This window comes from Carassius carassius, chromosome 35, assembly GCF_963082965.1.
Source record: "Carassius carassius chromosome 35, fCarCar2.1, whole genome shotgun sequence".
Classification (NCBI taxonomy): Eukaryota; Metazoa; Chordata; class Actinopteri; order Cypriniformes; family Cyprinidae; genus Carassius; species Carassius carassius.
The window spans coordinates 11,848,332-11,863,012 of NC_081789.1; the positions used below are offsets into that span (position 1 = coordinate 11,848,332).

Sequence of the window (14,681 nt, forward strand, 5' to 3'; positions counted from 1 at the left end):
TCATCCTAGACCTCGTCTCACTCCAGAGCTCCATTCTTCCAGACATGTTGTGAATAATGTAGAAGAATGAGTTCTTTAAGTGAGGCGACATCATATTTAGGGGTCATTACATTGAGTCGATCGGTCTCAACTGCCCCCATGCCAAGCAGCACTCTGGAGCTGCTCCCCATCACGAGTCAACTTATATTACAGCTTTAAATAACTTCACTTTTAGTGTGTAAACAAGAGGTGAACTGGGTGAGGAGCAATACAAGAAAGGTTGCTGGCTACGGCTGTCCGGAAATATGAGGAATTATTTTGATATCACATTAAAGGTTTTGTTCTTTTTTCCTTTTTTTGCAGATCAAAACAACCTAAAATATTGGTCTGTCATAATATAAATGCAGAAAAAAAGCAGTTATTATTTTAAATGGGAAGTGTTGATTGTCCCATTACTTTAATGATTTAAAATAAAAATAAAAAAGCTGAATGCAAAATAACAAAAATGCAGGAAAGTGTGGTTATTATATTAAAGGGGAAGTGTTTAGTAAATTCACCCAGTTACAAAATAAAATAAAATAAAATAAAATATTTTTAATCTTACCTGTAGTGGCAGAGGAGGTGTGACAGGTGATGGCAAGCTGTGAGCTGGTGATTGGTTTTGCCTATGAGGGGGCGGAGACTGAGGAGGCTGGGCTGAACTATGATTGGAGGAGGAACAGATGGAGGCAGAGCCTGGAGAAGGTCCAGAGACTTGTGACTGAATCGGAGGAGTGAGCTGATGATGGCTAGGTGGCTGGAGATGTGTTGGACCACAGAGCTGTTGGTGCTGTTCACGTTCGCGTTCTCGTTGTTGGTCTCTTTCACGCTGCTCTCGTTCTCGTTGCTGTTGTTGTTGCTGCTGTTGCTGTTGTTGATGATGATGATGATGCTGTTGCTGGTGATGCTGAAGCTGTTGGAGCTGTTGAAGATGCTGGAGCTGAGAGTTTAGGGATGAGGTAGCTGTGATGAGAAAAAAAAGAGGAATATGTTAATATCTTGCATGATCTTTGCAAGTATTTATAAAACAACAATACTAGTTAAAATAAGTAAATAAACGAATTACCTTCAACAAGACAAGCATCATGTATTTAACCACAAAAATAATGATTAGAAATAAAAATAAACCCTTGGCCTGGACAATAAGATGGTGCTTGTACCACTTAGTCCTTTCCTTAGCTTGTAATTGCAGAAGCATCACTGATTGCTGGCCATTACATTGTATCTTTTCTGGTACATTGTAATTATTGAACAGCCCAAGCAGAAGACTTCAAGAAGAATCTGAGGTAAGAACCGTCCTTTAAAAAAAAAAAGTTTCATTCTTTCATAGTCAGAGAACATCCTCCATCTTATCTTGAGGACTCTTAGACATCATTTAAAGTAATTCACTGCATTTCTTAAATGTGCCACTTTAAAAAGCCCTTAGAGCTACAAACTGTAACAGGAAAATTGACGTTTGCATAACTGTAACAAGATGACAACTCATTAATTTTAAAGATGAAATTACCATATTAATGGTAATTATTATTTATTTTAGAAAAACAGCCAAAAATGCATTATTAAACTGTAAATAGTATATTATATAGCATTATAATAGTATAATATAATACTTTTTTAGATAAGAAAACAAGGAGATTTTTTTTCTTATTTTAAATTATTTTAATACATTTTGTTAGATTTTTGTATTAAAACAACAACAATAAAAATATCTGATAATGGGTTAGAAAATAAATTATACAAGATATAATATTTCTAAAAGACCTATACATTGAGTTGGACTTCACTTACAAAGTCCATGACAGAACGAGACGGCCTAGGTTATGCTCTTAAAGGAGATTCTTCCATTCATGTTTGTGTCAAAATCAGCCTTATTCCTACACTTACTGAATGATGATTCACATACCAAAAAAAGTCAACTCAAATTATCCATACACATTATGAATGCCAACACTGAAAAACAGACTGCTATAACACATCAGAAGGAATCAATGTGATCTTCTGTTTGAACGCTTTTCAGACAGATGCCTGACCTCTGCTCAACATTCTGATAATGAACTCTTCACTGTGAAATCATCAAACAGAGATGTTACTTCTGCAATGCACTTAAAGCCAAGATGTCACACACATTTTATGGGCACCATTATTTTGGAGTTACTACAGAAATAGACCAAGATGTTCTCCTTTGGTGGCACTAAGATGATATCTCACTGCAATATCTCAATATTTGAACCCATTTAGGTGTTGAATCCACAGTTTTGTGACTGACAACCATATTACTAAAAGGTATCATGATTCTAAAATGATCCTGTTCACACACACCACAAAAATAAAATTAAAATAATAATAATAATAATAATTTCCATATTTTTGTGATGTTTTCCTAAAAAAACGTTAGTTATTACTTTTTTCAGAGAATATTTACATGCAATGAGAAATCTAAATTCCTTTGATCTTTTGACACATAAGAAGTCATTGTACTATATTTAAAATTACATTTAAAATAAAATAAAAATGGCCATTGTGGTAATATATATATATATATATCTTGTAATACATTATAACAATGAATTCTCTGAAGATATCTTTTACTTTTAAGTAAATATTATTTAGGATATTTACGATAATTATCCTCTAAGCCATATGTTCTAATTGACAAGATATCTGCATATCGAAATAATATCAAGATATTTGAAGACAGTTGCTTCTAATGTGGAAAGAACAGCATTTAGTGTCTACACACACACACACACACACACACACACGTACATATATATATATATAAAAATGGTGAATAAATTAATACATTAATAAATCAACAATAATTAACAATGAATTAATTAACAATAAATCGATAGATTTAATGTAGTTTTCTTACATCAGGGGTCATTTGTTCTGATTTGCAGTATTTTTTAATAAACATCCCCAAAATAAATCACAAAAGAGCTGAACAATGGATCGATGCTAAGCTACAAAGCGAGACTTGTAATGTATTGTCAAGCATGTGTTTGTGCACAGCGTACTTGACAAGATGTGTCCATAATTAATTGATGCAGATGAATAATTAAAACCAGCACATTTTTTTGTTCCAGAAGATAACTAAGAATTGATGCTGACGTTTCTTTGATTAGCGTGGCTACCCGTGCATCACAGTCGGACAGGCAGGCGAGGTTTTGATGAACCATAAGCCCTCTCTCCTCTTCTCCAAGAAGAAAAGAAAAAAAAAGAGTGTCTCTCGACCAGTAAACAGCCCACTTTTACATTTCTTCAATCGCCTGACACGTTGACACCGCTCTCACACCCCAGCATGAATTATATATATCATCTGAGCCGGGAAAATTCCAAGAGTCCAATTCGCGCTTGAAATGTTGGGGCAAGTTGTCTCGCAGGCCTTGACAGGGTGTACATATGTGGCTCCCCACTATAGAGGGAGCCGAGCGAGCTTCTACAAGTAGAAAATAAGTGAAAAGGAATAGGAGGAGGACAGAAAAAAAAGGATGAAGAAAAGAGAAAGCCTGAATCCTGTCAAAAATATTATCGAAACCAAGGGGAAGATCAAAGGCGATGGGAGGGTCTCCTCCCGCAGCAGTCGTGAGACCGGAGAAAGAGACAGAACAATAAAAGAATATAAAGAAAAGGAAAACAAATAGAGAGACGGAGAGAGAGAGAAGCCCCATGTGGCTTATTATATGGGCAGCACTGCAGGTAAAACTGTGGTTGAGAGCGAGTGCTTTATAAACTCTGTCATCTCGTTACGAAACATTGCTAACCTTCCGTTCTCCTTTAAACAGACCCGGACTCGCTGCGCCGAAAAGATGAAGCAGACCTTGAGCTTAACAGTAAGGAGCAATAGAAATAACAGAGCTGCTAAAGTCTGAATACATTGAAACACAATACATACACAAACGTACGACTTTTATTCTAGCATGCTAAAGCGTCATCTGCTCTCCACGTCCTTGTGTTCTGTTCATATGAACACTCTAACTAAGTAAACAGCAGATTACACTTTAGCAGGATAGAATAAAAGTCATCCTCTATAACCCCCTGAACAATGATAACATAACACACAATGGTTTGAATTTGGTTCCCAGTCTGGATCTCATGTGCACTCAAGAGCACATTCAACTTCGCCTTCGCCTTGACTTTATTTGAAAAAAAAACTAACTCTCTTTCTTTCTTGCGTAATGAGAAACACATGTAATAATGGCAACATTTGCACTGTTCTATTCAGTCCCACTGGAAAATGTACATGTACAGTGGCTTCCCATTGTAGATAGAGAAAGCAGTATTTACTTCACACATCTAGAATGAAGAAAATTCAAGGATGCTGGGCAACTATAGTAATGTGTATATCTATCTATCTATCTATCTATCTATCTATCTATCTATCTATCTATCTATATATATAATTTATTTATTTTTTTCGGACCACCTTAAAAGAGTTTAATGTTTTCAAAAATATTAGTTAATAAATGCTGTATGGTTGTTTTACATCAAACGCTTTTATTCAACAAGGATGCTTTCAACTGATTAAAAGTGTATTTTAAAGACCTTTATAATGTTACAAATTATGTCTTTCAAATAAATGCTAAAAAATATAACGTAGCACAACTGTTGTCAACACTGAAAATAGTGTCTCGTGCACCAAATCAGCATATTAGAATGATTTATAGCATCATGTAACACTGAAGAAATGGCTGCGAAAAAATTCAGGTTCACACGAATAAACAGCATTTTAAAATATATTCGAACAGAAAACAGTTATCTAAAACTGTAGTAATATTTCTGTTAAACTGTACATTAGTGTTCTTACTGTATTTTCTAAATGGATGAATGCAGACTTGGTGGGCTTCTTTCAAAAGCATTACAAAATCTTACTGATCCTAAATTCCTGAAAAGTAGTGTACATTATTATTATTATTATTTTCCATGTAATCTGTGTGCGTGTGTGTGTGTGTGTGTGAAACTTATGTAAAATAATTGTATTTACTGTGGAAGTTTTTTTTTCACAACATCCTTTTTTTTTACCTATTATTATTATTATTACTATTTTATTTTATTTTAATTATTATTGTTAATATATTTTTCACAAGTTTACTTAATTAGAAAATACTTCAGCACTGTGCTAGTATGGCTCATACATCGTTATAATAAAAATGAATAATAAATGCACTGCCTTTGGAGAAAGCAACTATTTATAGCACACTATATACAGTATGCCTTTCCTTTTCTCTTTTAAAGGTCATAATACATTCAAATCACGTCATATTAAAAAATAAATGAACAGGTATATTACCTCCCTATTTAATTCATTTTTTTCAATAAGCTAAAGTAAAAAGGAGACATATAAAGCCTGTCAGACCCTCAAAAGTTCATGGTTATTAAATAATACCTGGCAACCTTCTCAACAGGAAAACAAATGAAGCCGAGGCCCGTCCTGACAGGTTCTGTGACCTGCTTGACGTACGGATGCTCTGTTTTTCCTCCCTGCACCTGAAGCCACTCCAATTTAGTACTTTTTTTCTTTCTTCCTTCTTCTTGAGACCTACCAGAACTCAAGCAAAGTAGCAGCAAACAGAATTCTCCAGAACAGATCACAGAGATGCCTCTGTTTAACAGAAGCTCATTCCTCTCACCTTAGTGACCCTGTGTATGTGTGTGCGTCAAACTCCCAGTGTAAAAATCAGCTGTTGTGTGTTTGATGTGTGTAAGTGTGTGTGGGTGTGTGTGAAGCATGGAGCGCCTGATTGTCAGAGGTCAGCGCAGAGGTCATCAAGAACCGACAGGGTGATGGCACTATTTTTGTTTCTAGTGTCGAAGAGAATGTACAGGGCAAAGCAGAGTATCCACCTTTCTCATTAATACGGGATGGTGTCTGTATGTCCCATACAACACCCCTTTCTTTCGAGCTTCCACCTGACAAATACAATAACATGAGCATCTGAGACTGACCTGTGTCAGTTAGATTATTGGAAACATTGCTCATTGTGTGTAACAGACAGGTTAAATCACAATTAAAAAGCAAAATCTATTATGTGCATCTTATTGATTGACATGTTAATCCTGTTAAAGACCTGGTAAAGGGGCTGATGCTAAAACAGTACACTTTACTAAATTTTAATAATGCAGGTCACTTTCGAAATAATAGTGACAGAGAAATGAAGTCACACACACACAGGCTTCGCAGTGAATTAAAGGCCAATCACAAGGGCAAAGTGAGTAACGCTGAGCTAATTAATTCTGCGGAAAACGGCTGTGGTGGAATAGAAAGATGTGTAAAAACAAGTGAAAGGAACGACAAGAGATGCCTGATCATGTTCTTGCGTGTGACAACATTTGCTGGGGGGAACTGGTTAAGGAAATTACTAATATTTAAAAAATTGGTCACATAATGACAATATGAAGACACCAAACAGGAATGAATAGCAAGAATGTCAAAACCATATGAACAGAGAGAGAACGAGAGAGAGAGAGAGAGAGAACGAGAGAGAGAGAGACAGAGAGAGAGAGACAGAGAGAGAATTGGGGCTAGTTAACACACTAAATGCCTCTCAAGGGGTTGACTGTTAAAATGGAAGGCTGCCATTATTTAATGTTATTATTTAAAGACTAAATGCAAGTAACAGTTACAAAAAAACACACAAAATAACTGAAAAGGCAAAATTACAAAAAAGGGGGAAATTGATTTTGAACTAGATGTTTGAAACTAACATGCAGAACAATTGTTTGGGAATATTTATTTTTCTATTCTATCTGTTTTCTTTTTATTTATTATATAATAAAAAAAGATCTTTCTACTGTATGTGTGCTTAGTTAGGCTAACTGAGACGTGTTATAGCACTTGCATATTGTTGTTTTGTTGATTGCTTCCATTGTCGCTTTGGATAAAAGAGTCTGCTAAATGACTAAATGTAAATGTAATTGGGCTTTTGACTCAGAACTTTATAGCTATTGAGAAATAGTCTCTGTGACAAGTAGCCCCAGTCTCCTTTATACATAGTATATATAAAAAAATACTATTTATTTATACATCATCTTTTGAACACTTAGAGTCAATAAGATAAAAAACAAAAAACAAAAATAAAGCCTATTTTAAAATAAGTAGCTACTGCTCACCAAGGCTGCATTTTTTGATAAAAAATAAAGAAAAGAAAAAATACGGTAAAAATATATTATATACAGTATGTAAATACAATATTTCTGTTTTTACTGTATTTTTATTACACACACACACACACACACACACACACATACATATATATATATATATATATATATATATACCACAGAACCATTAATTATTTAGAATTATTTTATAATCTATATCTGGAAATGCATTCACACCTATTGAAAAACTAATAAAAACCTTACTTAAATTTTTTCCAAGGAAAAGGCCTGGAATAAAAAATCTTTAGCAGATGGCATCTCCAGCGCTTACAGTGGAGCTCAGACATTATTACATGATTCCCTATCAGTGCTTTGGTTTGGGATCAGACAATGTTAAACGGAAAAGAGGTTAGACTGCAGTTGAGAGGCCCTGAGTGTTTATAGCGCTGAAGTGGACAGCGTATTGGGATCAGACCACAAAGCCCCCTGTCTGACATGCATGTCAGATCAAAGTGTATTACTGCTATGGGCTCTGCTGGGGATTTAAAGGAATTCTGGGACATCTTCCAGAGAGAACAAGGTGTAAAAGTAGAGTTTATGATAAAAACTTCTTACAGAGCCTCAGAAAGTGCCTTAGGTGGAAATTCACGAGTTAAAACTATTTACAATCTTTCTTAGAGTAAAACATAAAATCCTATTTAAAACCCATTTTACACAATGTGACATATTTTTAAGTAAAAATCGGTAGGTAATCCCTACAACCCCTTGTAAAAACAAGAAATGTGCTTAAATGTTTTTTATGTGAACTTCAAATCTTTAAAGTATATTTAAAGCAACGCACTTGCAAATAATATGATAGAAAGGCAATAAAAGGCCACTTAAATGAATGATTGTTTCCTAATGCACTTACAATATGTTTTCATATCATGCTTTAAAGTATTGATGTATTACTAAATACTAAAGCAAAATACTAAATATGCTTGATTACTTTGTTATATATTATTCAATATTACATTCGAAGTTAACATGTGCTAGTTCATCATTACAAATGTGCATTTACAAATATATTTAAACACATGACATGGAAGTTTCAGTATAAATAATATTTAAATATAATTACGTTTTTTAACCGAATTTCAAAGACAACAGAATTATGAAATTACATGTAAAGATGTACTAGAATCCTACTTAAGAGAGTCAATAAAAACTATTTAGCTAAAAAAAAAACATTCAATTAATTGCAAATAACATGCAAGTGTCCAAAAACATACATTTAGTTTGCACTTAAGTATATTTTTGTATTACGCAAAGTGTAGTTCTTTTTTGACAAACACCACTTACTTTAACACACCAACATTACCTGCACTGAGCATCTTTGTCTGTCTGCCTTCTCTGTCCCATGTGCCCAGTTCTCGAGGTCCTGTACCCCCGCCCGCTTTCCCCTTAGTGTCTAATGCAAAATTTATGCTCACGAGGTGGTTTCAGTGGGTGGAAAAATCAATACCGCCGGGTCCTGATGCGCCAGGGAGAAAGAGTGCTCTTTGACTGACAGTAAAAGCATGTGGGGGGGGGGATACTTTTAAAGTGAGGAAAGGTGGACGACGGCACAGAATTGGCCCATCCACATCATATTACAGCCTCATTTAAAGTCTGATTTTGATAGCAATTCCATCCGTATTAGAAACGAAGAAATGTTTTTAGAAAAGTCAGATTTGAGGATTGAGCTCCCTTTTCGTCTGCTATTAAAAATGCATTTTTTTTTTATATCATTGTTGTTCCGCCTGCAGCTGCATTCCTTAAGTTGATAAGCGCGAGACTGCGCAGGCAGAGCCGTCGAAATGAAGTGATTTAAAGACAATGCGCGTACATCATAAGGTCTTTGTTGTTCACTGCCTGAATTGTGCTTTGCTTTGGCCTTTGAAAACACAAGACGGAATATGTACGCATGTAACCGAAAAACCAATTCGGGGCGTAAACCAGGGCTCCGAGAAAGTGTGTAAAAGAAAAATATATTTCAATGGAATGAAACGGCTTTAAACAACAGGATTTGCCCTAAATCCTTATTGCACTATCTGTCACCTCTTTAATTATTCCTTTTGCTCGTCTCGCGGAGCATGTAAGCATTGCGTGCTACCGAACGAAGGGGAGAAGAGCTCTGTGCCCGCGGGCAGCCGGTCTGTTGAAACGTAGAGCTCTAAGTGACATGACACCGCTTGTGATTCCTAATGCATTTTAATAAAACCCAATACGTGAGAAAGCACGACTGGAAAAGTCACCCGCTGATTCGAAACGCGAATTATCCTGAAATATCAAATGCGTACAAATTTGTGTACGTTGCTCAACAAGTTTTTTGGGGGGTTGTCCCTGACACACAATGAACCATTTCACGAACCATTGCAAACCATTTTGCAACAACATCTTAAACAGCAGTCTTCCTTGCAAAACTCTTTGGGGAGAAAAGAAAAAAAACAAGCATATGATGTATATTACGTCCTCAGCTTTTCACAAAAAAAAAAAAAAAAGCACACTGATCCTTTCTGCCGGTTTAGTAGTTTCTCTCCTGCATGGCCTATGAGGTATATGAGTGGTCTGAGCGATACATGATGAATGAAGTGGCGTGCTACTTATGCGCTTATCGTGCTCAGTGACTAGCAACAGGTTCAGCAGAGGCCAGCCACAGTAAATGAAACTCCTCAGCAGGACAATACATCATCAGAGCAAATATATGCGGCCCGGACATACAGGCGCACATCTCTCGCTCGTGCAGGACACCGACAACGGCCATGATGGGTAGGAGGAGGAGGAGGAGGAGGAAGAAAGGAAGGGGGTGGAAATCATAGAAGAAAAAAAGATGGAGGGAAAGACTAACAAGGAGAGAATGAGAGGAAAGAAATATGGTCAGAGATTGTGTGGAAGCACAACAGATTTCCTATTAGCTGATGGACATTAACTGCCCAGGCCGGGAAAGCAAATATAACTTGCTTTGGCTAATATCACACGTAGGGCTCATAGCGAGGAGATTTATCATGATGAAATACTGTACTGCACACAGGACGTGCATACATTATGTGGACTTTCTGTCAGTGAAGGTCATCATTTCCTCTAAAAATATAATAAAAAGAGAACATTATCATAATATTAAATATCTCAAATGAGAATTTTCTGTAGAAAATATTGCTAGTCATTTTTAAATGAAAGATCAAATTTAAACTTACAAAATTTCACAGAATAAATAAAATCTAAAATATACAATCAATTAAAACAGAACAGTTATTATGGTTTGCATTGCTTTGGAAGCTTTAAAAAAAATACAGAGGATAAAGTAGAAATTATAATGAATGTCATAGTATTCTTTAACTATTACAGTTAACATTTTACATCTTCAACATTTATTGGCTTACAAAAAAAAAGTAGCAGTACCATGGTACAGTAATAATTGTAGTAGTAGTAATTGTTTCATTAAATTACTTTACTATTTCCATTTACATTTTTTTTACTGAATTATATATTAAAACTGTAGCAATTGTTATTAATTTAATTGTAATTACTATTTAATTACACATTTTCAATGACTTTTCCATGATTGATTACATAAGGATCTTTTATTTATTGATTTATTTATTATAAAACTGGACTCACCAAATTTAACCAAAATAAATATTTTAGGAATTAAAAAATAAATAAATATTGCTTATAAAATGTCAATGTTTTAGAATTGTAGTAATTTAGGTGAATTTCTAGGGTACTATTAACTATTAACTATTAATCATGTTTCCAGGCCTGGAAATTCTAAATGGAAATTCTAAAATTCTTAATTTCTGTAGGAATTCTGTGATAAAATAAAATACATAATATTATGATTCTGAATGCCTAGAAAAAATTCTGAGAATACAGGAGAAAATTAACAATAACAAACCGACACTGAACAGACAGAAATTAAAAAAGACAGGAGAAAGAAAGATTGAGAGGTTGAAAAGTTCCATGTCTGAGGGCAAAATAAGACATTGAGTTTGTCTCTTTGCCTCAGCCCCCTCCTCTCCTCCTTCAGCAGTGTCCAACACTCTGTCCTGTTTGTGAAAGATGTAGGAGTTTAATGTGACAATATCTCCTCTTCTCTCGCGTCTGTGGTCTACTTACAGGCTACATGATCCAACCCTGATGCGCCTGCTGTGTTTTCAGCAAGGAGCCCTCAGGGACCATTACACTCCAGCCTGTCTTCCTCCGGGGCCTTTTAGGGCCTCTTAACACTTACAGAAGACCCTTGAATCTGAAGCCCTTCCCCAGAAAGCACATCTATTAATTAAGGTAATTAGGCCCAGAGATGGCAATTAGAAACCGCAGATAGCTTTTAGCCTGTCTGCCGCTTCCAAAAAGGCTTGGTTTCAGCACCATCTGCCTTGTCAGAAATCACCACGGCATCTTGTGTTTCTGAGAGAGGAGGGTGAGCGGCGTTATCTGAGATATAGACCTTCACCCGACCGAAGGGTCAAATTCTGGACCCTCTCAGATTTAGGCGTTTCATCTGATATGAAATGACAAATGAAACGCTTACCATGTGTCACTCACTATCGGCTTGAATAGTGATCCTTATTAAAATAAGTTTGCTGGGTTTATATGGATTGAATTGTTAATATACCTGCAGCGGCTTAAGCGAAAGAGGAAAAGAGAAAGTTATAGCACTTGTATTAAAACGCTGTGTGATGTGTATTGATAGGCTGATTCTTTAGATATTGATTGAACGGCACAGTCATAATGACGAAGCCAGATTTGTGTAGGTTTCTTATTGATTCCGTTGTAAGTCAGCAATGATAAGCTGCGAGGTTGCTATTGATCGCTTTGGACATTCAATACACTTGTTTTCATTTGGAGATTTCACTGTACTTTATTGACAAAATGTTTCTTCTTTTAAGCCGTAAGTTGCTAGAGCAAAATTCATTTGAACACCTACGCATTTTTGGACTTTGCCAAACTTGACTTTTTTTCATAAAGGGGGAAGGCGTATAGGTCGTGACAAGTTCTCTATCGCCACGCAAACACATTTTGTTCTCGCTTTCAGTCTAATTGTTTCAGGTAAAACCTTGAGTTCTTACAGTAAATTGCAGGGGAGTTTCAGCCATAAGTCATATTACACACAAATGCACTTCACACACACAAACACACTCACAAAAGAATGAAATATGGTTTACGAGGTCCTGTGACAGAGCACAATCACACATTGTCAGTGGAGTGTGATAACCCCATTTTCATTCGGTTTCACTCCCATGAAATTACCATTAGCATTACGAGTCATGCAGAACCCAGATAAATGTAAAAACGCTACCGGGTTCTTCCAGACAGGAATAACAGTCCCCACAGATTACCATCTCTCTTTCACCTTCTGCTTGCTCTGACTCTAATATTTCATTTACAATGTTTCGTCAGTACATGCTCCCCTCACTGACCATGTAAATCACTAATCAATTTCCATTTCCAGAGCTTGGTAACAGAAAGCCTATGAAATGTGTCTCAGAAGTCTATGTAAGGATTTTAATAAGATAGGGGACATGGTACCGAAAATTACAACAGGAATATAGTACCTCTGTGCTGAATGACTAGGCTGGGCTTTAAGCAGTTAAACAAGGGCTTCAGAACTCGTCCTGTCTGGTTTATCAAACCACTAGCTCTAAGTATTAGACTTCATTGCATAAATCACTGAAGAGAGATGTGCCATTACTTTTTAAGCAAGTGGTACCTACACTGGTACAGGCTCAAATACTTCTTGGTATTTCTGCTGTAATGACATTGCTTGTTTTCAAACTTTGTATTCTCACAAACTGGAACATTTATTAAATTAACCAACCTGATTCCAGTCAAGAACTGTATGTTCATCAATAAAAGCAATAGTTGTTTTAAAGAATTTATATATATATATATATATATATATATATATATGATTTATATGATTGCCGTTTACATTTTTCTTACACTTCTTAGCTTTTTAATTCAGTTCAGGAGTTTTAAGTCATGAAATTTTTCACAAGTGTGATTTCCGCCAAATCTCAAATGATGCATTTAAATGTAGGCTATGTATTAGTATTTGTGTTAGTATTAAATTGTTATTTTACTATTTCAATCCTTGTTTATATATCATAAATATAATAATGTTTTTTTTTCATATTTCAGGGTTGAATGCCTGTGTCTGATTAAAACAATATTATTAATAAAATAGCAAATACAAATAATAAGACATGCTAATATGTTTCCTAGACAGTGTAATGTGCATTGCATAAATTAAAATGTAATTTTTTTATATATATATAAAGTGTCCAGTTGAAGTTGAAGAAACACCCAGCTGTATGGTAGCACACTAAATACCACTCAGAACACATTATCAATCATCCTGGCAACCATCCACAACACATTAGCATCATGGCAGCGACTTTCGCACAAAAAAACATCTAAACTCAAATCTACAGTATAAATCTAGTTTTGACAACTTCTTTGAATAAAATACATTTTATTCTTACAATTTCTCATTCCATTATTTCCTAAACCTTCCTCCTCCACCTCCTTCCATCATTACTTTTATAACTTATTTAATCCCAAGTCTAGTGTGTGCTGAACAGTTTGCAGGATGTATGTATATCCCTTACTCCAGCAGCCTCCTACTCTTTCATTACATATCTGAGTGAGCATGGACGCAGGGCTGGACTCTGCCAGCACAAACATGGAGCTTTGCTTCAGATGTTCTACCTCCAGAGAGCTGTAGTCTCAGCGGTTTGGGGGGGGGGGGGGGTGTTGGGTTAGGAGGAGGCGCGGTGAACGCGCTCTAAACGATAGGTTTAATTTAATGCCAGTTTGAGAGGCTTAAGTTATTTCAGGCCTCCGTGCACCAGTTCTTCATCGGGAGAGAAAACTGCCAGTTCACTCCTTTAAAAAACATTACTGGCACTTCCCAATTATTTGTAGACTGATGCAATTACCATAAAATATGTATCGAACATGGATGAGTGGAGGGAGGCTAAATCCCAGCAGAATCACAGAGCCATACTGTATATGTGGGCCGCCCTGCATCCTGGGTCTCAACTTGTGTGTCTCTTTCAGTTTTACCAAAGGAGGGCCGAAGCAATGTGGCCTCCTCGATCGAAACGGACAAAGCCATATCCGATTACCATTATTATTGTCTTTTCCAATCTTCCTTCACACACACCCCCACCCCCGTTTCTCTTCCTCACTCTCTTTCTCTGAGGACAGGGATTTTTACTCTTTTCTCAGTTTAAACAGAGTGACAATGCCACCAGTCACGCAGGACAGAACAGTATGTGGCAGGACAGGCAGCTGGTGAAGCCATTTCATGACAAGATGACAAACGCCACCAATATGTCAAACATTAACAGCTTGATTTTACTTGACACCCAAAGGACACTCCATGCCCTTAACGTTTCAGATGCCCAGCTGACGCAGTTAGGTCTTATTTTGTTTGGTAGGCCTAAAGTTAACAATTGTATTCAGTGACGGCCAACTAAATGTTTTTAACTAATTGATGGCTAAATATGAAGAAACATGATTTGCCACTAACA

General features: G+C 36.0%; 1 protein-coding gene across 3 annotated transcripts in view; it reads right to left on the bottom strand.

The window, feature by feature from the left end:
• pou6f2 (POU class 6 homeobox 2) overlaps positions 1 to 14,681 on the bottom strand; it is a 101,378-nt gene that overhangs the window by 47,325 nt on the left and 39,372 nt on the right. For all 3 annotated transcript variants that reach the window (XM_059524417.1, XM_059524415.1, XM_059524416.1), the window contains one exon: positions 584 to 981. In XM_059524417.1, coding sequence (XP_059380400.1) covers positions 584 to 981 — 398 coding nt within the window. The remainder of the gene's footprint in view (positions 1 to 583; positions 982 to 14,681) is intronic.